A 26,826-nucleotide genomic window follows, 5' to 3' on the forward strand; every position below is an offset into this window, starting at 1 on the left:
CATAGGGAAGAGGGGACTATAGCTGTGATGCAAAGTGAATAAACTGTAATTAATATAAAAAATAAAAATTAAAAAAACAATAAAAAAGGAAGGAGTGAGGGTGGGATTGGGAGGGGTGGGTGGGCTACAGCTGGGATACAAAGTGAATAAACTGTAACTAATAAAAATAAAATTAAAATTAAAATAATAAAAATAAATAAAAAAAGAAATAAAAATTGGTTATTTGGTTGTTAGTGGCCTAGTTTCAGATTGGTCACTTTGTCAGCCTCATGGGCTGGTTATTAAGAGTTCTCTTTGGGAGGCAGGGCAAGATGGGGGGGCTGGGAGGACTCTCATTCTGAGGAGCAGCACAGCAGGATTGGCACAGTGACCAGCAATCAGAACTCTCGGCCATAAAACACAAGTGGTTGTGTTTCCCAGGTGAGAGGATACCCCATGGTGGGGGATTCGATCAGCTTTAACTCACCTGGCTAAACCGCGGAAGAGATCCCGGTTCCGCCAGGCGCTTGGTCGCCAGCCCAGAGCTACACCCCAGCATGATCTGGTCACGGTCCCAGACTGAACTGTGGGCCCACAACACCATAGACTGGATTTCCCAGTCGAGAGATAACCCCACGGAGCAGGAAAAAATTGGGACCGACCTCAGGTTACCCAGACATCCCCTGGAAAAGACTCGGGTTCCGCGGGTGCCCCAAGAGCCAGCCCGGACCCCGAGCCGGGACACAGGCGCCTGCACGGAGCCCTGCCTGTGCGCCTGATTCGCTACCTCAGATAGAACTGTGGGCACCAGAGCACCAGGGCACCAGACTGCGTGTCTCTGGCAGGAGGAAACCCCCAGCAGAGGGGGTCAGCAGCGCTAACGCTTAGGACACCCAGCACCAAAACACTTCCTGGACTCATGCAGACTCTAGTGCAGGCAGAAGCGCTGTGCTCTGCCCCCATTATTGAGTTCCCCTAGGGCACTGGGACACACAGCTGCATCCTCAGACCTACAAAAGCCAGAGAGCCATAACAACAGCCCTCAGACACTGTGCCAAGGATCAACCAGTTAACCCTAGCTAGACTGTCAAAACTGTGGGAATCCCTGGTCCTTCAAGAGGGCTGCATCCACAGCGTCTGGACCAGAGCAGTGCCTGCAGCCGCCATCCCAGACAGAGACACACAGTTTCTGGTTCAGAGTGAGGCACCCAGCCTCCAGACCAGAGCAGTGCCCCCAGGTGTCAACTCAACCTAGGTGCACATTCTCCAGGTCCAGAGCGGAGCAATCAGCCTCTGGCCCAGAGACTTGCTGAGTGCACCTCCCACTTTCCCGGACAGAAACTGTGCGCCCCAGGATAACAGACTGAGTTTCCCTGTTGGGAGAAAACCCCACAGCTAGGGAATCAGCAGTTTCTTCAAGAGGACTGTACATGGAAATTTAGTGAGCAGCAGCACACTAAATTTATAACAAGAAACCCAGCAGTGGGGCAGCTGTCTTGAGAACTTCTATGGGTAAGAGGAGATGCCCCCCTGCCTAACAGACCACAGCTACTACTCAGGGCTATAAACCTGAGGTGAGCAGTGGCAACTCCTGAGAAACACTGGCCATACAGTGACCATAACCAAAAAGCAGAGAAGGACTCCTTCAGGAAAAATCATCTTCCGGCCAAGGGGATACTCCCTACCTCAGGACTCCAGGAAGCACAGAAACTAACAGCCAACACCTAAATCAGCCCAATGGGTAGAGGTCAGCGTAAAAGCTCAACCAACAAAAGACAGAGCAATATGGCATCTCCAGAACCCAGCCGTCCAGGGGCGAACAGCCCTGAACAATGCAGCATAATAGAAAATCAAGAAGATGACCTTACATCTATGTTGATGAAGAGGATAATAGAGGAAACAAATAAAATATATAAAGAATTAGAGGAAGATAAAACCAAACAGATCATGGCTATCTGTAAAGAAATGGAGGAAGATAAAGACAAGCAGATTAGGGCCATCCGTGAAGAAATACGGGAAGATGCAGCCAAACAGCTTGTGGCCTTCAGAGAAGAAATAATTAAATCACTGAAAGAAATAAAAGAGACAGAGTTGAAGGTACTAAAAGAAAAAGAGGAAAATACAAGCAGACAGGTGAAGGAAGTAAACAAAACAACTCAAGACCTGAAGATAGAACTAGAAAAATTAAAGAAAACACAAATGGAGGAAATAATGGAGAGGAAGAATTTAGGGAAGAAAACAGGAACTACAGAAGTAAGCATAACCAACAGAATACAAGAAATGGAAGAAAGAACTCAGGTGTAGAAGATACAATGGAAGAAATCGATGTATCTGTCAAAGAAAATGTTAAATCCAAAAAATTCCTGACACAGACCGTCCAAGAAATCTAAGACAATATGAAAGGACAAAACCTAAGAATAATAGGAATAGAGGAAAAAGAAGACTCCCTTCTCCAAGGCTCAAAAAATATTTTCAACAAAATCATCGAAGAAAATTTTCCCAAGTTAAAGGAGAAGCCAATAAGGATACATGAGGCCTACAGAACACCCAACAAATTTGACCAGAAAAGAAAATCCTCCCGCCACATAATAATCAAAACAGTAAGTATACAGAACAAAGAAAAAATACTAAAAGCTGCAAGGGAAAAAGGCCAAGTAACATATAACGGCAAACCCATTAGAATCACACCTGACTTTTCAACAGAAACTATGAAAGCCAGAAGGGCCTGGACAGATATCATGCAGACCCTAAGAGAACACAGATGTCAACCCAGGCTACTATACCCTGCAAAACTCTCAGTCCTCATAGACGGAGAAAACAAGATATTCAATGACAAAAACAAATTTCAACAATACCTACACACAAATCCAGCATTACAGAAGACACTGGAAGGGAAAATACAACCCAAGAAAATTAGCTTCTGTCAAGAAAACACGGGAAATAATTAATGTTACTACAGCAAAACAAAAAGCAACCAAGCACACAACCTTATGAACACAGCCAACATCAAAATCAAAGGATCTAACAGCCACTGGTCATTAATCTCTCTCAACATCAATGGACTCAACTCTCCAGTAAAAAGACACAGATTAACAGAATGGATACGTAAACAAAACCCAGCAATCTGTTCCATACAAGAAACACACCTAAGGCACAAAGATAGACATTACCTGAGGGTAAAAGGTTGGAATACGACTTTCCAAGCAAATGGACCCAAGAAACAAGCAGGAGTAGCCATTCTAATATCTGATAAAATAGACTTTCAACCAAAATTAATAAAAAGAAATGAGGAAGGACACTTCATACACATCAAGGGAAAATTCAACCAGGAAGACATCACAATCCTGAACATCTATGCCCCAAATACAAGAGCACCCACATTTGTAAAAGAAACATTGATAAAATTTAAACCACATATAGATCCCCACACATTAATAGAGGGAGACTTCAACACTTCACTCTCAACAAAGGACAGGTCAACAAAACAGAAATTAAACAAAGAAACAATATCTCTGACAGAGGTCATGAATCAAATGGACCTCACAGACATTTACAGAACTTTACACCCAAACACAAAAGAATATTCCTTCTTCTCAGCACCTCATGGAACCTTCTCCAAAATAGACCATATAGTTGGTCACAAAGTAAGCCTCAACAGATACAAGAAGACTGAAATAATCCCTTGTATCCTGTCTGATCACCATGGAATAAAGCTGGACTTCAACAACAACAGAAATGGCAAAAAGCCTACACACACATGGAAACTGAACAACTTGTTACTAAATGACAGCTGGGTCAGGGAAGAAATAAAGAAAGAAATTAAAGCCTTTCTAGAACTCAATGAAAATGAAGACACAACATACCCAAACTTGTGGGACACAATGAAAGCAGTGCTAAGAGGAAAGTTCATAGCACTAAGTGCCTTCAAGAAGAAATTCGAGACAGCTCATTCAAGCAACTTAATGGCCCACTTAAAAACCCTACAAAAAGAAGAAGCAGACACACTAAAAAGGAGTAGACAGCTGGAAATAATCAAACTCAGGGCTGAAATCAATCAATTATAAACAAATAAAACAATTCAAAGAATCAATGAAACCAAGAACTGGTTCTTTGAGAAAATCAACAAGATCGACAAACCCTTAGCCAAGTTAACAAAAGACAGAGAGACACCTCCCAAATCAACAAAATCAGAAATGAAAAGGGGGACATAACTACAGACACCGAGGAAATCCAAACAACCATTAGGACTTACTTCAAAAGTCTATACTCAACAAAATTTGAAAATCTAAATGTAATGGACAATTTTCTTGATCGATTTGACTTACCAAAGCTGAATCAGGACCAGGTAAATCAATTAAATAGTCCTATATCCCCCAAAGAAATAGAAGCAGTCATCAAAAGTCTCCCATCCAAAAAAAGCCCAGGACCAGATGGCTTCAGCACAGAATTCTACCAGACCTTCAAAGAAGAGCTAACTCCAATTCTCTTCAAACTATTCCACAAAATAGAAACAGAAGGAACACTACCAAACTCATTCTATGAAGCCACAATCACCTTGGTATCTAAACCTCACAAAGACTCAATAAAGAAAGAGAATTTCAGGACAATCTCCCTTATGAACATTGATGCAAAAATACTTAACAAAATACTTGCAAACCGAATCCAAGAACACATCAAAGATATTATCCACTATGACCAAGTAGGCTTCATCCCAGGTATGCAGGGGTGGTTCAATATACGGAAATCCATCAATGTGATCCACCATATTAACAAACTGAAAGAAAAAAACCACATGATAATCTCCCTAGATGCTGAAAAAGCATTTGACAAAATCCAACATCCATTCATGTTTAAAGTACTGGAGAGATCAGGGATACAAGGCACATATCTAAACATAGTAAAGGCGATATACAGCAAGCCTATAGCCAACATCAAACTGAACGGAGAGAAACTTAAAGCAATACCACTGAAATCAGGGACAAGACAAGGCTGCCCACTCTCTCCATATCTCTTCAACGTAATGCTGGAAGTCCTTGCTAGAGCAATAAGACAGTTGAAGGAGATCAAGGGGATACAGATGGGAAAGAAAGAAGTCAAATTATCACTATTTGCAGATGATATGATAGTATACATGAGTGACCCCAAAAACTCTACCAGGGAACTCCTACAGCTGATAAACACCTTCAGCAAAGTGGCCGGATACAAAATTAACTCAAAAAAATCAGTAGCACTCCTGTATACAAAAGACAAAAAGGCTGAGAAAGAAATTAGAGAAACAACACCATTCACAATAGCCATAAATGACATAAAGTACCTTGGTGTAACCCTAACCAAGCAAGTCAAAGACTTGTATGAAAAAAATTTCAAGTCTCTGAAGAAAGAATTAGAGGAAGATATGAGAAGATGGAAAGATCTCCCATGCTCATGGCTTGGCAGGATTAACATAGTAAAAATGGCCATCTTACCAAAAGCATTCTACAGATTTAATGCAATTCCCATCAAATTGCCAACACAATTCTTTACAGCCCTGGAAAGAAAAATTCTCAACTTCGTATGGAATAACAAGAAACCGAGAATTGCTAAAACAATCCTCTACAATAAAAGATCTTCTGGAGGTATCTCCATCCCTGATCTCAAGCTGTACTATAGAGCAACAGTTATAAAAACTGCATGGTACTGGCATAGAAACAGAATGGTGGATCAATGGAATCGAACAGAAGACCCAGAAATAAACCCACACACTTACAGACACCTGATTTTTGACAAAGATGCCAAAACCATACAATGGAAAAAAGATAGCATCTTCAACAAATGGTGCTGGTCCAACTGGATGTCTACATGTAAAAAAATGAAAATAGTTCCATACTTATCACCCTGCACAAAACTGAAGTCCAAGTGGATCAAAGACCTCAACATAAAACCAGACACATTAAATTGGCTAGAAAAAAAAGTGGGGAATACCCTAGAACTCATTGGTACAGGAGAAAACTTCCTGAACAGAACACCAACAGCACAGGCTCTAAGAGCAACAATCAATAAATGGGACCTCATGAAATTGAAAAGCTTCTGTAAAGCAAAGGACACCGTCATCAAAGCAAAGCGACTGCCTACAGTTTGGGAAAGAATCATCACCAACCCTTTATCTGACAGAGGACTCATATCTAATATATATAAAGAACTAAACAAGCTGAAAAGCAATAAACCAAGTAATCTACTAAAAAAATGGTGAACAGAGCTAAAGAGAGAATTCTCTGCAGAGGAATATCGAATGGCAGAGAAGCACTTACAGAAATGCTCAACCTCATTAGCCATTAGGGAAATGCAAATCAAAACAACCCGAAGATTTCACCTTACACCCATCAGAATGGCCAAGATGAAAAACTCAAGGGACAACACATGCTGGAGAGGTTGTGGAGAAAGGGGAACCCTCCTCCACTGCTGGTGGGAATGTAAACTGGTACAACCACTCTGGAAATCAATCTGGCGCTTTCTCAGACAACTAGGAATAGCGCTTCCTCAAGATCCAGCCATACCACTCCTAGGCATATACCCAAAAGAGGCTCAAGTACACAAAAAGGACATTTGCTCAACCATGTTTGTAGCAGCTTTATTTGTAATAGCCAGAAGCTGGAAACAACCCAGATGCCCCTCAACTGAAGAATGGATGCAGAAACTGTGGTACATCTATACAATGGAGTATTACTCAGCAATGAAAAATAAGGAAATCATGAAATTTGCAGGTAAATGGTGGGACCTGGAAAAGATCATCCTGAGTGAGTTGTCCCAGAAGCAAAAAGACACGCATGGTATATACTCACTCATATAAACATACAACATAGAATAAACCCACTAAAATCTGTACATCTAAACAAACTAAGCAAAAGAGAGGACCCTAACTAAAATGTTCAATCCCCATCCTGAAAGGCAAAGAGGATGGACAACAGAAGAAAAAGAAAATAGGAAACAACCTCGGAACCTGCTACAGAGGGCCTCTGAAAGCCAGAAGAAAACAGGAAACAACCTTGAAACCTGCCACAGAGGGCCTCTGAAAGCTTCTGCAGTATAGACTGTCAAAGCAGATGCTGAGCCTGATGGCCAACTGATGGGCAGAGTGAATGGAATTTTATGTAAGAAGTGGGAAATAGTAAGAGCTGGAGGGGAAGGGAACTCCACAAGGAGAGCAACAGAACAAGATAATTTGAACACAGGGAACTTCCCAGAGGCTCATACTCCAACCAAGGACTATTCGTGGAGATGACCTGGAACCCCTGCACAGATGTAGCCCATGGCAGTTCAGTGTCCAAGTGGGTTACATAGTAATGGGAAGAGGGACTCCCTTGACATAATCTGATTAGCCTGCTCGTTGATCACTTCCCCCTGAGGGGGGAGCAGCCTTACCAGGCCACAGAAGAGGACAATGCAGCCACTTTTGATGAGAACTGATAGACTAAGATCAGAAAGAAGAGAACCTCCCCTATCAGTGGACTTGGGGAGTGGCATACATGCAGAAAGGGGAGGGAGGGTGGGATTGGGAGGGGAGGAGGGAGGGGCTTATGGGTGATACAAATTGAATAAAGTATAATTAATTTAAAAAAAAAGAGTTCTCTTTGAACCCAAATCTCCTTATCTGTAAAAAGTACAAAGAAAAAGTTTTCCTATTTATTCTGGAGGGGCTTTACAAGGAATAAAAGAGGTTCTAGCCCACAGGAAAGTGACTTATAAAACTGTGGAAGCTGCATGCTTATAATCCCAGCACTGGGAACACAGATGTGAGAGGCTCAAGAGTTGGAAGCTACATAGTGAGGGCCTGTCTCCAGAAAATCAACTTCTGGAGAGGGCTCCTGCTGTTGTTGACTTTGAAGAGATGATGCTGAGAAGTCTTAAACACCCAAATGTAAGGCATACAAGAGTGGGCTGAACTACTCTTTCTTACCCACAACACCGTTAGCAATAACTGTTCCCTCATTTGGTGTTTCCGTGTACCAGCCAGTAGACTAATAATATGTGTATTAAATGATATCATTCATAGAACATAAAAATATATTTTTTAAAAAAGGCAAGCCCATATTTATCCATTAGCATTATTAAAACATTAGACAAAACACATCCAAGTGCCTAATACTTATAACACAAGCCCTTGCATGGTAATCTGAATTTATTAAACTATGGAATCTAAGTAATACGAAATTGTTTCGCTTTAACTAAGGCTTTTAGCTCATACTTGGCCAGCTCAAAGTATTTGTTAAGTTGGTGAATTTAAATACTGTGGCTTTTTGTTAAATGAACACACAATCTTTGAACAAATATTACTGATGCGAACGCGGGAAGTGATTTTAATCATGTGTAATTGGTCACAGACCTAATTTGCAGTAACTATTGCTGTTTTATTTAACAACTCCTTGTTCCTTTCTGTGCATTAAAAATCATTATTATGGAGCTGGAGAGATGGCTCAGTGGTTAAGAGCATGGCTGCTCTTCCAGAGAACCTGGATTCAATTCCCAGCACCTACATGGCAGTTCACAACTGTCTATAATTCCAATTCCAGAAGATCCAACACCATCACACAGACATACGTGCAGGCAAACAGCAATGCATGTGAAATAAATTTTTCTTTAAAAAATCATTAGTATGTATCCCTTTCAAATGAGAAAGTTCAGGCCCAGAGCAGGTTAAGAAACTTGCTCAATGTAATAAAGATTTGAAATGGAAAAAGAAGTTTGACTTTGAATCAGAATTGTCACCTGCAAAAGCCAGCAGACAGATGGACACTACTCACGGAATACAGCTACCTTGATTCAGCCCCACCAGAAAGGCTCACTGAAAGCTGGGCACTGGGACAAGTTTCCCAGCTCAGCAGGCAGTTAGGCTGAGAGTTTAGAATTGCTATAGCTATTTTTTTTTGTTGTTGTTGTTCTCCTTCTAGGCTCAGGCCTGACTCCAATGGATTTGGGATGCTGTTTCAATCAATATTTATGGAGGTATGTGGTGCTCACAGCACTCCTGCAGTTGTCTGGAGTAGACAGGAAAGGATCACTCAGAGCATAGTTTTTTGAAAGAAGAGGGTGGGAAGGCAATAGGTAATGGCCGTATTAAACACAAATACTTTTACCCCAAATTCTATATTAAACACAAATACTTTACCCCAAATTCTAGAGTTCAAGAGTGGTGTCTTATCCCAAAATATGACTAAGTGACCATCATTTTCAAACAACAGTCACAAAAAGATAAAGGATATAAATATACATTGTACTTACTTCACAGCCTTACTAAATAAGGACACCGTGTACATTCCCATCTGGCTGGAATTTCTAACCATAAATGCACCTTCTTTTCCCTGAAAAGGAGAAATACTTTTTATTGTTTTTTAAAATGATTTTTTTATATAGACAGTAAGCAGAAAACATTTTTAGATATACTTTAAAAGTCATCAAAAAAAAAAAAAAGACAGGTTATCCAACAGTTGGGACAGAAGGGCCCTGCTTCCTAGCTTTCTTCCTTTTCTCATTCAGTTCCTTGCCTCTTTCCTTCCCTCCCTTCCTTCTGTTTTTTTTCTTTCTTGGTACTGGGGATGGGAGCCGGAGCTTTACCATTGACTTTTACCCTCATCCATGTCAATATCTTTATAGACCCATCCTGTGTGAACACTTCTTTTCTATATAATTTGCAAGTCTCTAATTTTTTCCTCTTTTATATTTATAAAAGTTTAATGTTTTCTTGTTTCTTATTTGAGAAATAAGATTTGAATATAATATATATACATATACATGTATAATCACTATATCATATTCTGAAAATGTTTGAGAAAGTTAGCAATGAAGAATAAATACTTTGTTAAAGTTGTACCCTCCATTTGTCTTTCTCAAGGAATTATGCCAATTCTAGCCAGAGCCAGATTTAGAGAAAGCACAGTAAACTATGGATACAACAACTTGTATACAACCCGGTCATGTGACTGGGTTAATGCTGCCAAAGCAGAGAGTCCCTAAACACTTGCACTGCTGAAAATGTCCTCTTTGAAGATATTCTATTCTATGAAGAGGACCAAAACCAGACACTTGGAGAAGCTGTAAAAGAAAGAAGTATGGCATCCCAGTTGGCTGTCTCACCTACCTACTCTCAGACATCTATCAGCAAAACATTCAACTCAACCAGCTGACACACAGAACCATGAGAAATCCAAACTTTTGTTTCAAGCCCCTAAGTTTAAGGGTGGTTTGTTTATTTTTAAAGAAAAGGTTATTAAATACACGGCAAATGAACAGCAAGTCACTCAATAACTAGAATGCCACCTACAGCTTGAGGTGCTTCATTATATAGCAATAGATAAAGCTACAGAAGTTGCTTGTAGCTCAAAGGCTGAACAACTAATGTCATGATGAGTTGAAACATTAGCAAAAATGACTCTCGGAGAAATACTTTCATCCTGGGACCAGCCAGAAACAGATATTCTTGGGCTGGAGGTGGAGCCTAGTGGTAGGAAGCATGCTTAACATGCAAACACACGCACACACACACACACACACACACACACAGTTTCTTTGGGGTGAGTAGAGGTAAAGACAATAGTATTATTTACCTTTTGTCTCAGTAACTGCTCAGATTGTGACCTGGACATATTCCCAGCAAACCAGCTGCAAAAGAATTCTGGCTTTTAGAATTAATATTTAAGTCATACTCGTCTCCCTCAACTTTTGAGTCTGTAAAGTTAGGCATCAGCCTAAATAATGGATTTTCAAACTTAATTATTGCATAGCATTACCGGAGGGTATTTTCAAAACACAGATTCTCAGTCTCTGTCAACCACTTTTACTTGTGGGGTAAGGCCTACATAATATCAAGTTATGAATAGGCTTATAGAATCCTTCAAGATGACTTGTAAGTTAGTTTACATTTCAGTGTTTTGAACAAGGATCAGAGACTAGACCAATGATGGTTCCAATGGAAAAGTCAGGGTGGCCAGAGATAAATACTCTTGTCTTTCAACCCATTACTTTATTTTAATAACTCGATAGAAGCACATTTTGTATCAACTACTTTCAAAGCAAATGCTTTTTAATTTATTTTTTCTTCAGAAAAGGAAGAGATAAATATCTAAGATGATATCCAGACAGGAGGCAGATATGTGGGAAAGCTAACTAGAATTATTTTTCTTTTTTTTTTTAAATAACCTTTGAGGTTTTTTTTTTTTTTTTTTTTTTTTTTCAATTAATGAGCCAAAATCATCATGTCTTACTTTTTATGTGAAGCACAACAAAAATTTGTGTCTCGTTTGAGGTTAGCTGTGTCTGTGACCCTCTGGCTTGGGCTAAAATGTCACATATGGGAATGAGTAGGGTATGAGGTGCAATAGGGAATGGGTTTTGGAGAATCAGGAGGAACTGACTAGAAGATAACACCTGAAGAAAAAGACGTGCAGAAAGAAGAGCGAAGGTGGCCGTTTCCCACAAGGTGGCTTGTGGGAAAAGAGCAAGACAGGTGTCTTCCCAGGAACTGGTTTCTGTATTAATGGAGGAAGGGAATAATAGCAGCTGCACAAATCAATAAAATGGAAAGATTCTTAGACCATCCAGCCAGTTTGAAGTGAGAGACCAAAAAGATTAAAAATTAGCAGCTATTATTAATTAAGGCCTTAACTATGTGGGTGGAGAAGTCTAGTAATTCCTTGAGGGGAAGGACAGCCTTAATGCATTCTTTCCCCACCCACTAGAGATAACAGTTGCTAAGAAACTGGCCCATCCACCCCTAGGGAGGGACACCAGGTCATTATGGTCTAGGGACCTTCCTATAGCCAATCAATTCAAAATGTAGCATTTTGACCAATAGATGCTTGCCAGGCAGGAATTGTCCCTGCCTTGGGCATGCTGGGAGGGACCAGAATCTATATATCACCCAACTAACCTGGGCGAAGCGCGCTCAGTTCCCACCACCGCTTAGGCGGTGGGTGTTGTGGGCCCAAGCTGCAGCTTGTAATTTACAATAAAAAGACCCTCATGTGTTTTGCAACGGAGTCTATTCCTGTAGATCTTTTAGGGGCTCGCGAACTGGGTGTAACAGTAGCTCTAAGTTCTAGAAAGAACTACCTCATCTGCAGTTGTTTGAATTTGAACAAGCCTCTTCACCTTTTTGATCATAGACTTTTCTATCTCTAAAATTAGGAAGAAGGCTGCCTCAGGTTACTTTATGTTGTTGTGATAAACACAATAACCAGAAGCAAGCTGGGGAGGAAATGGTTTATTTCAGCTTTCACGTTACACATCATCAAGGAAAACCAATACAGGAACTCAAAGCTGAGACTTGAAGTAGAAAGCAGTGGAAGAACACTGCTAAAGGGATAGTTTCTGCTGCTTTGCTCAGCTAACTTTCTTATATGACTTAGGCCCATCTGCCTAGAGAGTATACAGTCCACAGTGGCCTAGCCCTCCACCTCAAGTAGCAATTAAGAAAATGTCTCACAGCCACAGCAGGAGGGAAACTCTTTTAATTTGCGGCTCTCCCTTCCCAGGTATGTCAAGTTGACAACCAAGATTAGCTATCACAAGACTGCTCTTTTTTTTTTTTTAATAAATTTTTTTTATTTTTTTTTAATCTTTTATTTTTTTTATTAATTACACTTTATTCATTTTGTATCCCCCCATGAGCCCCTCCCTCCTCCCCTGCCGATCCCACCCTCCCTCCCCTTTCTGCATGCATGCCACTCCCCAAGTCCACTGATAGGGGAGGTCCTCCTCTCCTTCTTTCTGATCTTAGTCTATCAGTTCTCATCAAAAGTGGCTGCATTGTCCTAGAAGCACCTTTAAACCTACCCTTACAAATATTTAATTAACTCTTGAGGTATTAATGATAGTTTCTAAACCTTGACAATTTAAATATTTACTCTCCTCCTGGAGACAGTAATAAAAGCAGAAATCACAGAGGAAAGCTGCTTACTGTCTTGATGCTTTCTTTCTATGTAGCATTCAGAAATACTTGCCCAGGGGTGTCATTGTCCACAGTGGATCCTTCCACTTATCAATCATCAATCAAGAAAATTTCCCACAGACATGCCCACAGGCCACTCTGATGGAGACAGTTCATCAATTAAGGTTCTCTCTTTTCACATGACTTTCAGTTTCCATCAAGTTGATAGCTAAATTGAACTATAACTGAATGTTACAATATGAAAAATAAATAGTACCACAAAAAAGAATAGAGGCTATAACACATCTTCCCTAATGTGACAGGTATGACAGCTATGCCCAGAACTTGGGTAGATTGTAGGTAAAAGGACAAGAGGAAACATACAGGTCCATTGTAAAAGCTTTCACTTCACATGTAACCAATAAATCAATAAGAGCACTCACTCAAAAAAGAACTAATAGTATGCAAAATTCATAGTGACCATATGAATTCTAAAGATTTCTAAAGTCCTTTGAATATTGATTATCTATAAAATACAATATGCTATGTTATTCTAATTTTTCTTTAACGCAAATATTTAAGTCTAAGAGACCATAATGTCAATATTTATAGAATGACAGAAAACCCTGAATTAAACAAAACAAAACAAAACAAAAAAAACCTTAATGACCCTTAGGCCTACCAAAAGACACAATTATGGTGATTACTTGTTCTTATTTTCCATAACAGATGAGTTTATGCCAGATGTCTATTGGAACTTATGTCTCTGTCGGGGAACCCATTCTGAATGCCAAATAGTAAGGTTATCCTGTGAATTAGACTCTATAAATGTAAATACTGTTATGTAGCTCAGTATGATGTTGTGAGGAATTAGTGCATCATACCAAATGCCTAAATAAATGCTTTCAAACATGACCTTGATTAGAGGGATCCAGCAAGTAACTAATGAACAGAAACATTGCCTTATTTATCTAGGACATGAAAATACTGAGCATGTGATAAATCTAATGAATATGTGAAGCAGGTTTAGATGGTCCAGACTGAGAAAAAGATCTTCATTGATACTGACCAAGTTCATGTCCGTCTGCCATTTAGAAAAACAGCTCACAGCCTCACATGAATTTAGCCATGTAAATATAGCCTACTGAGAAAGTCTGAGCCATTTATTAATGTTTCAAGGAATCAAGTAAAAAATGTCTAATCCTAGTTTTAGAAGAACAAAGAAGACTTTCAACACTCACTCATAATCATCCAGATTTTCCTCTTCTTCAGATGAACTTGACTCAGGGAATCCCCTTAAGAAGAATTGAAAAACAACATGAATGCCAAACAAACAGCCAAATCAGGAAACCATCCAAGTGCCTAGTATAGCAATAGCAAATCTCTTACTTACTCTCTTCACATGTATAAAGTCAAGACATCTAGGTTTCCCCTTTGCACTTCCAAAGGGTATCAACAAAATGAAAAATCAGTCACTCATAAGCTGAGTTTATGGTCAGTGCCATAAGAGAATGGCTCTTTAATACAAGAAGTTCCTAGTAACTCAGTCAGGTTGTTTAGATTTTTTCAGAAGAGCGAGCTCATGAAACACATGGAGATTCCTTCAAAGATGGCTACAGTATGAAGTTTAAAAAGTTGGTGGTGGGTCTGGAGAGATGGCTCAGTGGTTAAGAGACCTTCCCGCAAATCATGAAATTTGCGGGCAAATGGTGGGAACTAGAAAAGATCATCCTGAGTGAGGTATCCCGGAAGCAGAAAGACACACATGGTATATACTCACTTATAAGTGGATATTAGAAATATAATATAGGATAAGCATACTAAAATCTGTACACCTAAAGAATCTATGCAAGGAAGACCCTGGATAAGATGACCAATCCTCATTCAGAAAGGCAGACAGAATGGACACTGGAAGAGGGAGAAAACAGGGAACAGTACAGGAGCCTAACCACAAAGGGCCTCTGAAAGACTCTACCCAGCAGGGTATTAAAAGAGATCCTGAGACTCATAGCCAAACTTTGGGCAGAGTGCAGGGTATCTTATAAAAGAAGCCCCCTCCACAAGGAGAGCAACAGAACTAAAAACAAAAACAAACAAACAAAAAAACATGAGCCCAGGGGTCTTTTCTGAGACTGATACTCCAACCAAGGAACATGTGTGGAGATAACCTAGAACCCCTATACAAATGTAGCCCATGGCCACTCAGTGTCCAAGTGGGTCCTTAGTAATGGGAACTGGGGCTGTCTCTGACATGAACTCAGTGGCTAGTTCTTTGATCACTTCCCCCTGAGAGGGAAGCAGCCTTACCAGGCCACAGAGAAAGACAATGCAGCCAGTCCTGATGAGATCTGATAGGATAGGGTCAGAGGGAAGGGGAGGAAGACCTCTCCTATCTGTGGACTGGGGGAGGGGCATGGGAGGAGAAGAGGGAGAAAGGATGGGATTGGGAGGAGATAATGGAGGGGGCTACATCTGGGATACAAAATGAATAAATTGTAATTAATAAAAAAAATAGTTTAAAAAAGAGACCTTCATGCTCTTGCAGAGAGGGCAGTGGTTCAGTTCTCAGCACCCAAGTGGCAGTTCACAATCCCCTGTAACTCCAATTCCAAGGGATCCAATGCCTGCTTCTGGCCTCTGTGGGCACTACACATATGTAGTACACTTACATGCATGCAGCCAAAACACTCATGCACACAAAATATAAAATAAAATGGAATAATTTATAAATGTTGGTGATGTGCACAGAGTTATTCTTAGAGAATAATTATTTTTATTCTGGGTTGTTTTTTCTCTTGTTAGAGATGCCTGAGCCAGTGTATCATTATACCAGAGTACTTCATGGGTGATAAGAAGGAATAATCAGTGTGAGGAAAATCAACAAATGCCTAATGAGATCCACCTATGTGTTCAGAGGCAAGTTACATGGACATTTTTTTTATTATATTTACCTTGCATGCAAGCCTCATTGCAAATTTATTTCAAATTTGGTTAGTTTCCCTGAAAACGGAAGTAAATTTTGAGTATAAAGTAGCATCTTGATTGGATTTACCATGACATCTTTGATGTGCTGTGATTTACAATATTTCTTTCCACTTGGTTGCTACAGGCTACATCTTCCTCACTGCAAATAGAGATGTGTGGTTAGTGTGGTCAAAGTGAAAGTTCTTGGAAAATAGTCATACCTTTTACTGACCCTTCTGCAAAGCCAACTGATTAGAACATCAGTGATTGTGGAGAACTTGAAATGTTGCGTGTCCAGAACCTAATTTTGTTGTTCTGTTTTTTTTTTTTTTTTTTTTCTGAGACAGGGTTTTTCTGTGTAGCTCTGGCTGTCCTGGAACTCACGCTGTAGACCAGGCTGGCCTTGAACTCACAGAGATCTGCTTGCTTCTGCCTCCCAAGTACTGGAATTAAAGACATGTGACACTCCACTCCACCATGAAATGATTTTAATTTATCTATCGCAGGCTATCTTTAGCTCTCTGGTTAGCCATTCCTTGTCCATTTCTGTGTATCATCCCTGTGCCTGACAGTGAAACCTTCTGCAATGTATTACTTAACAGACCACTGGAAAAGAATGAACTAAAGGGAGGAAGACATGGCTATACCTATAGTATGAAGGAGATTTTTATTATAGATTCAAGGGAGAAAGCAGGCAGAGTGAAAAGTCCAGGATGAACGTGGCCAGCAGACTAAACTAGACCATGAGAGGAGGGAGGGGGAGAAAGAGAGCAAGAGAGGCTCCACCAGCCATGAGAAGTAACTCAGGACAATAGAGTGGTGAAGCCAAAATGGAAATAGGAAAGAGAAGCTGGGGAAAGGCGAGTAAAAGCTTCCTGCAGGGAGAGAGAGGCTTTGAATGTGGGACAGGTGAGAAGTGCTGGGAGGAGCTACAGATACTAAGTGACCTTGGGACCGTTGGCCAGCATCTGCTTTGATATGTCAATAGGCACTTCAGTTAGCCTTCTGTCCTCAGTTTGAGACCTAACATCCACCAGCTTCCACAAACCACAAAGCTAAATTTCTGTAACTTCTGAGGCCCGTAACAAAGGCACTCCTCCTTTGCTGTTATCCCCCTACCCACGATGTTTTCACCCACTGAAAAAAAAAATGTTTTGCTTTATGACTTTTTGTTTGGTTTCTATAAAAAAAAAAAAAAAAACTTGATGAAATTGATACCTCATTAGAACATGTAATTTGGGGTGGCCTCAGTTTGTGGTCCTGGGCCAAAGGCACACATATCTTGCTCCAACATAAACTCTTTCTTAACCCCTTTAAGGTGACAGCTGTGCTTTTTTTGTGTTGACAGTACATTTATAAATGTACGGTTATTGAATGTTAAGTGACAAAATGATTTGTTTCAGATCTTAACTTACTTCAGGTCTTATCTGACTTTATTTGACATTTTGCTCCTTTCAGAGAGGCAATACTCTTGAACAAGTGAGAACTGCTAATAATGATCAAAATTACCCCAGCAGCAGGAATCCTGGATCACGAGAAAAGCTTGACAAGGTTTGCTTGGCTTTTCCTGTGGATGCATAAACTCTGTCCTCTACTGATTTGCAAAGTGTATTATTCTTCTCTGTTGGTGTGATTAGAGCTAAAAAAATCTTGAACTTGTGACTCATCTGGATACAGATGGAGCAGCAAGATTTGCATAGTACCCTGCCACCCATCGCTTTATCTCTTTCATTCTGGGTGTTCAGAACACGAGGAACTGTCTACCTCCTCCTAAAGTCCAAAGGTTTTTTTTGCCTGGAATTTATACCACATTTCCTGTTTGCCTTCACAGCCCAGCCTGTTTTTTTTTTTTCCCCCTCTGAACTATAATTCACAGGGACAGGGTGCTTTGGCAAGGAAATGCTCCCCTGGCTTTGTTTCAAGAAATGACTAGAGAATTCTAAATGCCTAAATGCCCTCAAATTCTCAAATGCCTCCCCCCAATCTGCTCAACTAGCCTTTTCCCCCAGAAGGGCCATTTGCCTTCCCCCACTGTAAGAACCTATCACTGAAAAAGGCACAACCATTTATTTAGCCTTTTTCTTTGTTTTTATGTTCAGTGTGTGTGTGTTTGTGTGTGTGTGTGTGTGTGTGTGTGAGAGAGAGAGAGAGAGAGACAAAGACAGAGAGAGACAGAGAGATAGAGAGGACAACTAGCAATAACTTGAAGGAGCCAATTCCCTACTACTGTGGGAGATCTAGGATTGAACTCAGAGGATCAGAGGTGACCTGACTGAATTCAATAGTCAGGCTCTGAGCCATCTTGCCAGCCCAGATCTATTAGACCTTTAGGCTAAGGATCAATTAATGCATCCCTTTCCTCAGCAATCAGGTATAGATAATACCCATGGAAACTAGTTGTGCCCTATAGTGAAAAACAAAACAAAACACTACTTATTATATGGTACACACTTACGTTCTTTCAGGTTCCACATGACCGTGGGACTGCATCAACGGTACAGTAAGGCATTTGCTTTAAGTAAAAATAATGAGCATGAGAAGAGTCAAGAAATAAGAGCACAAGAGGAAATAAATGATATGTCAGAGATACGCTCTGCATTCACTCTGTGTAGAGACAGGTATCAGCAGCACTCTGTAAGGAAGCCGACTACTCTGTAAGAATGACAGACAGTGGACAGTATGGTGGGGCTGAAATCTGATGCATCAAAGAAGAAAGGTATAACACTTGACCCTTCCTACACGATCTGGTTACCATTCAGTTAAACATTTATTGAGCATCAGGTATGATACAGAGCCTAAAGAGATACTCACTTTCAACGTACTTTCAATTCTGGGTTTGGATAGCCTCACTGGGTTGAAAAATTGGAAGGACTGACTAAGTAAGCCTACAGTAAACTCCCTCTTTTATATAAGAGAGACATTTTACATTCTGTGCTTAGGATCATGCAGTTTTTCAGGGGAAGCGGGAGCAAGAAGGGAAAGGGTAATCCGTACTGTCAGCTCCAGAGGGGTCACTTGACTTCCCTACTCTTGTAGTTCAAGTATTGAATATTTTTGGAGACAGCCACCCTCATGCAGCTAAGGCCTGTGCCACTAGCTTCGGGGCTACGGTCTGATGCTATGTAACAATGTTTGTTCTGTATCCTTGGCAGCCATCTTACATGCTTAGCTTTACCTTTTCAGTTTTCTTACTTGCCACCAGTCAGGGCAGTCTTCCCTTGGAATATAGCGTAGGTTGATGGTTGGCTCAGAACCATAGCTTTTCTTTGGGTGGCTGTCATGTTGGGGTAGAGTGGTACTTGAAGATGATGCATCCATTCTGAGAACAGGAACTGCCCGTGGAATCTTCAGCTTTGGAGGGCAAGAGATTGCATCATGTTACAAAAGAGGCACAGATACAGGAACAAAATATATCAGTTCCCACAAAAAAGAGGAAGGATGGAAGAAAGGAAAGGAGGGAGGAGGCATGGAAACAATATTAAGCATCGATGTAGAACCACTGTTCACTCCTGCTTTTTCTGCTTGGAAACTCATTTGTACAATGTTGTTATGCTGAGTGTCAATATCCTATAGGCCAGCAATTAAATGCTATATATCTAGCATTGAAACCCAAAGATGTGCAAAATAATGGTTAAAGTAGAACCAGTAGAATTTGATAAAATGGAAAACTACCAAAATACTTATCAAGATGATAAAATAGGAAATATATTGTTGCTGCAGTTGACTGAAAAATGGCTTCCCCAGATGTCCATGTACATGTGAAAGGGACTCTGCTGACTATGACTAAATTAAGGCATTTGCCATGGAGGGATAATTCTGAGAGATAGAGATGAGTCTGATATAATCAGAAGTGTCAGGAATTAGGAAGCGCACATAGCCATGTGAGCAGAGGCAGGGAGCAGAGAAGCTGCTGCCCCTCTGGTGCTGAAGATGAAGGAAGGCACCTGGAACTACTGAAAATGCAACCTGCAGAATCTAGGCAAAGCAAGGAAACAACGCCCTTAAAGCTTCCAGAAGAAACAGCTGATTAGAACCATTTTAGGCATTTGAACTTCAGAACTATGAAAAAAAAATCACATTTTTTTTCTTTTTTAAAAATTATGTTACTTTAAGCCACTAAATTTTTGATAATTTGTCAGGCCAACAACAAGAGAATAATTCACTAGTTTAATCACCTAACAGAATTTTATAAGCAATGAGGATAAAATATAATCACTTATTAAAAATTAAGACTCCTATAAACTAAACCAAAAAAGACAGACACCTTAATTGTGTAATCTATCTCTATCTCATCATCTGTCTGTCTGTCTATCTATATCTCCCTCTGTGTATGTATGTGTGTGTGTTTTATGTGTGTCTGTATGTCTGTCTCTCAGTGTGTGGGGGAGATTTGGGTAATTTAAGCAAATCAATGAGTTGATCATCTAGCTAGCAATTTCTCTTGGCTAATGGACTAACTGAAATAAAACGTGAGTATCCCTGGAATTTCCTGATGTTCTATTTCTTATTCTGAATGTGTCTGATGCAGATTGGTTCAGTTTTTAAAAATTTACAAGCTGAGCATATTTGTGTGCTTTTCTAAGTGAATTATATTCCATTAAAATCCATTTTGTGTTTATGAACTCTGAATTTTATTTTTTTCTTGCATTGTATTTTCCTTTTTTGTTTCAGGAATATAATTTATTTGGAGATAAGGATTTACTGACCTAGAACTACTTGTTATGAAGGATCCCATTGTTGATAAATTCAAAGAAGAGTTCTCTCCAAACATAAATGCATTATAAAAATATTCAAATGCAACTGAGCAGAATGACCAAAGGATTGTTTTTCCTTCCACAATTCAGAAAATAAGCCCTCTACCAAGTACTGTGGTAACACACACACACACACACACTACCTATAGCTTAGTGTGGTGTGGAGGGGGGAGAGGAAAGGAAGGAGGAAAAAAAGAAAGGAAAGGAAAGGGAGGAGAGGGAGAGAAGAGAATGGAGAGAAGAGTATGTCTTTCATGACACTCCTTTTTGAACTTTAGTTAATTTAAATAGCTTATACTTAAAACCAGCCTTGGACTCAGTGAACATTGAGGAAAAGAGTGCAGAAAGACTGTAAGAGCCAGAGAGCTTCGGGAGGCCTGCTGCAAAACAGTGTCTTCTAGATATGACATGAGTGCTTATGAGCTCACAGAAGCTGGGGTTACCTGCAGAAGACTCACAGAAGACAAGCTGGTCAATATTACAGCAGGGAGGAGGAGTGGCTCACATGGCCTCACCTCTTGCTAAGGAGCTGTTAGCAATTGATGGCTATTGAAGGACAGGGGGTCAGTTTTCTTTAGGGAGGTGCCTCTGGTAGGTGGAGCACATTCCAGTGGATGATTCCACACTCATGTGTATATGGGCAGCCCAAACTGAACTTTGTGGGTTGTAAGAAAATAAGAGGACACAAAGTTGTGTCATTGGCATCACAGAAGGGAGTAGAGAGTAGATCGAATATAAATACTTTGTACATATGAACACAATTCTCGGAGAATGAACAAAAATATTTTTGTAAAAGGACTTGGGAACCTTTGACCATTGATTTATCTGCCGTTTTCAACAACTATTCCAAAAAAAAAAAAAAAAAGTCCCTTGGAATAGATATGTTTTGATGCTTTCTAGCTCCTAATTTACCTCCTGTGCTTAGATTTGTTTGAAATAAACTTCAGCACAAATTATCCATTTTAAGTGTAGAATTTAGTGACTGTTAGTAAATAAATGTATCCAGTTATGTAGCCATCATTACAATCCATTCTTAGCATATTTCCATTACTCTTATAAACTCCCTCCTGCCCTTTTGCAGTCACTTTCCATTTTCATTCTGGTCCCCAGCAATATTATTTGGACATCTGTCTTGGTAACTTTGTGTAGTCTAAACACTGATGTTAGGATCACAGTTGTTTGCTGGTTTTGTAGGCTAGAGTTAAACCCAAGGCCTTATGATGCTAGACAAGTGCTCTACTACTGAGTTACCTCTAAGCCAAATACCTGTGACTTTCAAGCCACAGGACTGCAGCAAGTACCCAAGCCCAAACAAATAGCAATGTTTTTGAAAACAAAGAAAATGGCCCAAATCATCCTATTTCTTAGAGCTACTATAAAACATTGCCAACGTTTGTGAGGCAAAGCTTATGGAAATACTTCTTTTGTAGTTCAAATATCCCAATTTAAAGTTTAGCCTGACCATGCTGCCTCTGAAGATTCTAGAAAAGATGGTTTGCCTGTCCTAGTTTTTGGTGGTAATGTATGTTGTGGTATTATAACCCCAGTGTTTGCATATGTCTTTCCACTGCCATCTATCTTCCTGTGTCCTCTATCTTACAAAAGCACCAGTCTTCAACCTTATGGTACCCTCTTGCCCTGTATGATCTCATTCTGAACTTTACCAATAAATTGTTCCTGAAAACATCTTATTTCCAAATAATGTCACATTTTAAAGTTCTGTTTGGACATGAAATTCAGGGGTGCTACCTAATGTATTTTTAATGAGTTATTTTTTCCAGTTATGTTGATTCAAGAAAATGATATAGGTTTTTATCAGAAGGAGAAAAATAATCAGAACTTAAAACACACTATATACCAGAGATGCCCATTTCAGATGACATCCTAGAGAATCTGGAGTTCACTTGAAACACCTCCTAGAATGCCATCTGCCTGGGAATCTTAAAAGTAGAAGACTATGGCTATCAACGGAAGAAAGAAGGGGGCAAGCTGCAAACATTTTAATGATCTACAGCTGTCAAAGTACTGTTCGTTTTCCTATAGAAAGGCTCCATCCTTGGAAACAAGTTAGCTAGTAACCATACTGAAAAGACTGTCTAAAATAGATGTGATAGTCCAATGTAATGCTTGAGGGTTGGCAAATGTAAGGGCTAAGTATCAAGACATTGTTCCTGTCATTAGTTCCATTTGGATCTGCCCTCTCAGCAGTAAATTGACACAATTGTCTCGTAAGACAAAGAATTTTTGAAAAATCTTGCTGCAGCTGCCATCACAACAGATCATAATCGGACCACGTAGAGCTATGTAAAAAAAAGTCCCCTTTTCATTATACTGTTGTTACTTGGCTTATACTGAAAGGGTCAGAAAACCCAGCAGTTCCATGACCTCTGCCCCAAAGCAGGCTGCGAGTTGATGAAGACCAGAGCAAGGTAAAGGGAAGAGGCTGTAACTTAGCATAAGGCAGCTATGACAACAGATGGAGACCTGTTGTTGTTGTTTTCAGACAGGTGTTTTCTGTGTAGACCTGGCTGTCCTACAACTCTCTGTGTAGACCAGACTGGCCTCAAACTTAGAGATCCACCCACCTCTGCCTCTTGAGTGCTGGCATTAAAGGTGTGCATCACTATAATTTTTTTAATTTTTATTTTTATTAATTACAGTTTATTCACTTTGTATCCCCCCCGGAGCTCCCTCCCTCTTCCCCTCCCAATCCCACCATCTCTCTCCCTTCTCCACCCATGTCCCTCCCCAAGTCCACTGATAGGGGAGGTCTTCCTCTCCTTCCTTCTGATCCTAATCTATCAGGTCTCATGAGGAATGGCTGCATTGTCATCTTCTGTGGTCTGGCTGCTCTCTCCTCAGGGGGAGGTGATCAAAGAGCAGGCCAATCAGTTCACAATGTCTTTTTAGTGGCAGTTTTAATGATCAGTAATTGAGGAAATTTTTCTATTGCAGTGACTGGAAAACTATGGAGTCTGTCAAAGAATTTATCTGGAGGCAGTGAAGTTACATTAAATGGCTTGGGGAGAATAATAGAGGAAATGAATTATGTTGTTCCATAATGCTATGTTCCATAGACTCCCATTTCATCACCAGGACACTCACAAGGTAGTTTTGTCTATGTAAGAAAAGAAGCATTGTCTGTTATGAGCGATGACATCACAAAGATTTGTCTCACATAAAAGCATTTTTGGTGACTAGTTATAGGTTTACAGGTTAGAAAAAAATCTCATAGTTAATATGTAATAAAATGTTACCATGAATCTATGTTTGAAAAATTTATTTAATACTAACTATAGATGTAAGTGAAAGCTCATAATTTTTTTCTCTGCTGAAAAGTTTGTTTGAAGTCCACATTTTCTAGTCTTAAATATGGCAATGGTTGGTTTATTTGCTATACCCCATTTGCAAAAATAGTTTTCAGACTACTGACTTAGAGCAGAGATAATTGCATATTTGTTGGAACACGGTCCATGAATGAAGCTGTGTAAGGAGATTTCTGAGAGCTTGTGAGATAACTCCAAGGAAACAAGAAAAAAGGTTTGTAGCCTCTGTTTCTCTATAACATAGGTTGTTTTTGGAATGTGTTTTTGTGCCTCTCTAAGATATAATAAATAGGAGTGGGTTTATTTCAGATTAATCATCTCTTACTTTTGTTAGTTCAAAGAAGTTTCCAAGCATGGATTGTCCTTGTGACTATATATAGCTTAAACTCATGTGACTTTGCTCATTTAACCTTCCTTCACTGTCAGAATGCCCTCACAATATAAATTGTCTGATGCTCTGAATAAAGTTGGCGATTGCATGAGTTTTTAGCCTGCCTTATACTTAGGCCCCGCATCCCAGATTCTTGCTGTAATACACATCCATCCATCTATACTCTTCATTTATTGTTACACTATTCACAAGAGCTAGGAAAGAGAGCAAAGAGAGCAAGCATAGGTGTCCATCAATAAACGAATAGATAAAAAATGTGATCCATATGCACCATGTAATTTTATTCAGCTGTAAAAAAAACAAAACAACAACAAAAACAACAAAACCAAAACCATGACATTTGCAGAGAAATACATAGGAACTGGAAATCATTATGTTAACTCAAACAAGCCAGACCCAGAATGGCAAATGCTGCCTGTTTTTTCTCATACACAAAACCTAAATTAAAGATTATGTGTGCATGTGTGTGTATGAAATAGTATATGTGTGTGATATAATGTGTGTTTAATATATAAAACTAGAGCAAACATAATAAAATGGAGGAAGAGAACTTAAGAGGAAAATGAGAGGGTAATGGAGTACACAGACATACATGAAGAATACAAAAGGGAACCAGTGAGGGTGGAAGATAGAGGATGAATTAGAACAAAATAGAATGACATATATGTACAAATATTTCATCCTTAAAAATAATTAAAAATGAACTTACTACCCTCTCTGGGAAAGTAGGGACTCTGTGTTTGTCATCACTGATTGCAATGTGCAGATCAGCATCTGAAAAGAAAAAAACAAACAAAACAAAGGAAAACACCCAACAGTGGGAATGAGAACAATAAACCAGTTTCCATGAACAATACATCAGATCAACTGAATTTAGACTTAACATCTGAAGCTTTCTCATGTAATGCTCAGCTCAAATGACACTCTTCCACTTCCAGGAACGTACTGTATTTTTTTATTGTTGTAGTTATTATTTAAATTTTTTATAAATTACAGTTTATTCACTTCATATCCCAGTTGCAGCCCCTTCCTCATCCCCTCACAATGCCACCCTTTCTCCCTCATCTCCTCCCATGCCCTTCCCCCAGTCCACTGATAGGGGAGGTCCTTCTCACCTTCCCTCTGACCCTAGCCTATCAGTTCTCATCAGCACTGGCTGCATTGTCTTTTTGGTAAACCTGGTTAGGCTGCTCCCCCATCAGGGGGAGGAGATCAAATAGCCAGTCACTGAGTTCATGTCATTGACAGTCCCTGTTCTCCATACTAGGACACCCACTTAGAGACTAAGCTACCACGGGCTATATCTGTACAGGGAATCTAGGTTATCTCCATGTATGGTCCTTGGTTGGAGTATCAGTCTCAGAAAAGAGCCCTTTAACCAGATGTTTTGGTTCTCTTTCTCTCCTTCTGGAGCTCCTGTCCCCTCCAGGTCTTTCTATCACCCCTTTCTTTCCTAAGATTCCCTGCACTCTGCCCAAAGTTTGGCTATGAATCTCAGCATCTGCTTTGATACCTTGCTGAGTAGAGTCTTTCAAAGGCCCTCTGTGGTAGGCTCCTGTCCTGTTGCCCATTTTCTCCCTCTGCCGACATCCGTCCCATTTGCCTTTCTGAGTGAGGATTGATCATCTTACCCAGGGTCCTCCTTCTTGCTTAGCTTCTTTGGGTGTGCAGATTTTAATATGTTTGTACTATATTAAATGTCTAATATCCACTTATAAGTGAGTATATTCCATGTGTGTCTTTCTGCTTCTGGGATAACTCACTCAGGATGAACTTTTCTAGTTCCCACCATTTGCCTGCAAATTTCATGACTTCTTTTTTTTTAATTGCTGAGTAATATTCCATTGTGTATATGTACCACAATTTCTGTATCCATTCCTCAACTGAGGGACATCTGGGTTGTTTCCAGATTCTGGCTATTACAAATAAAGCTGCTACGCACATAGTTGAGCAAATGTCCTTGCTGTATATTTGAGGATATTTTGGATATATGCCTAGGAGTGCTATAGCTAGATCTTGAGGCAGCACTATTCCTCATTGTCTGAGCCAAACTAACTAAAAGGCAGAGAGAAACTATTTAAATAAGCAAAATCAGAAGTGAAAAAGGGGACAAAGCGACAAACACTGAGGAAATCCAAACAATCATTAGGTCTTAATACAAAAGAATATATGCAACAAAATTTGAAAATCTAAATGAAATGGACAATTTTCTTGATCTATTCCATTTACCAAAATTAAATCAAGATCAGATAAATAGATGAAATAGTCCTATATAACACAAGGAAATAGAAGCAGTCATCAAAAATCTCCCTTCCAAAAAAAGCCTAGGGCCAGATGGTTTCAGCACAGAATTCTACCAGACCTTTAAAGAAGAGCTAACTCCAATTCGCTTCAAACTATTCCACAAAACAGAAACAGAAGGAACATTACCAAACTCATTCTATGAAACCACAGTCACCTTAATACCTAAACCACACAAAGACCCAACAAAAAAAAAAAGAGAACTTCAGACTT

At 39.8% G+C, this 26,826-nt stretch overlaps 1 protein-coding gene across 2 annotated transcripts in view; it reads right to left on the reverse strand.

The window, feature by feature from the left end:
- Positions 1–26,826, reverse strand: part of Bmx (BMX non-receptor tyrosine kinase) — a 58,812-nt gene that overhangs the window by 20,374 nt on the left and 11,612 nt on the right. Inside the window, exons 5-11 of one of the 2 annotated variants that reach the window (XM_055615744.1) lie at positions 25,022–25,086; positions 19,017–19,192; positions 16,762–16,770; positions 15,930–16,001; positions 14,119–14,172; positions 10,557–10,611; positions 9,235–9,314 (exon numbers count right to left, since the gene is read on the reverse strand). In XM_055615744.1, the coding sequence (XP_055471719.1) occupies positions 9,235–9,314; positions 10,557–10,611; positions 14,119–14,172; positions 15,930–16,001; positions 16,762–16,770; positions 19,017–19,192; positions 25,022–25,086 (511 nt within the window). Of the gene's footprint in view, positions 1–9,234; positions 9,315–10,556; positions 10,612–14,118; positions 14,173–15,929; positions 16,002–16,761; positions 16,771–17,591; positions 17,598–19,016; positions 19,193–25,021; positions 25,087–26,826 lie in introns of both variants that reach the window. The other variant, XM_055615743.1, reaches the window with a different exon arrangement.

Source organism: Psammomys obesus, unplaced genomic scaffold, assembly GCF_907164565.1.
Source record: "Psammomys obesus unplaced genomic scaffold, mPsaObe1.curated_primary_1811, whole genome shotgun sequence".
NCBI lineage: Eukaryota > Metazoa > Chordata > Mammalia > Rodentia > Muridae > Psammomys > Psammomys obesus.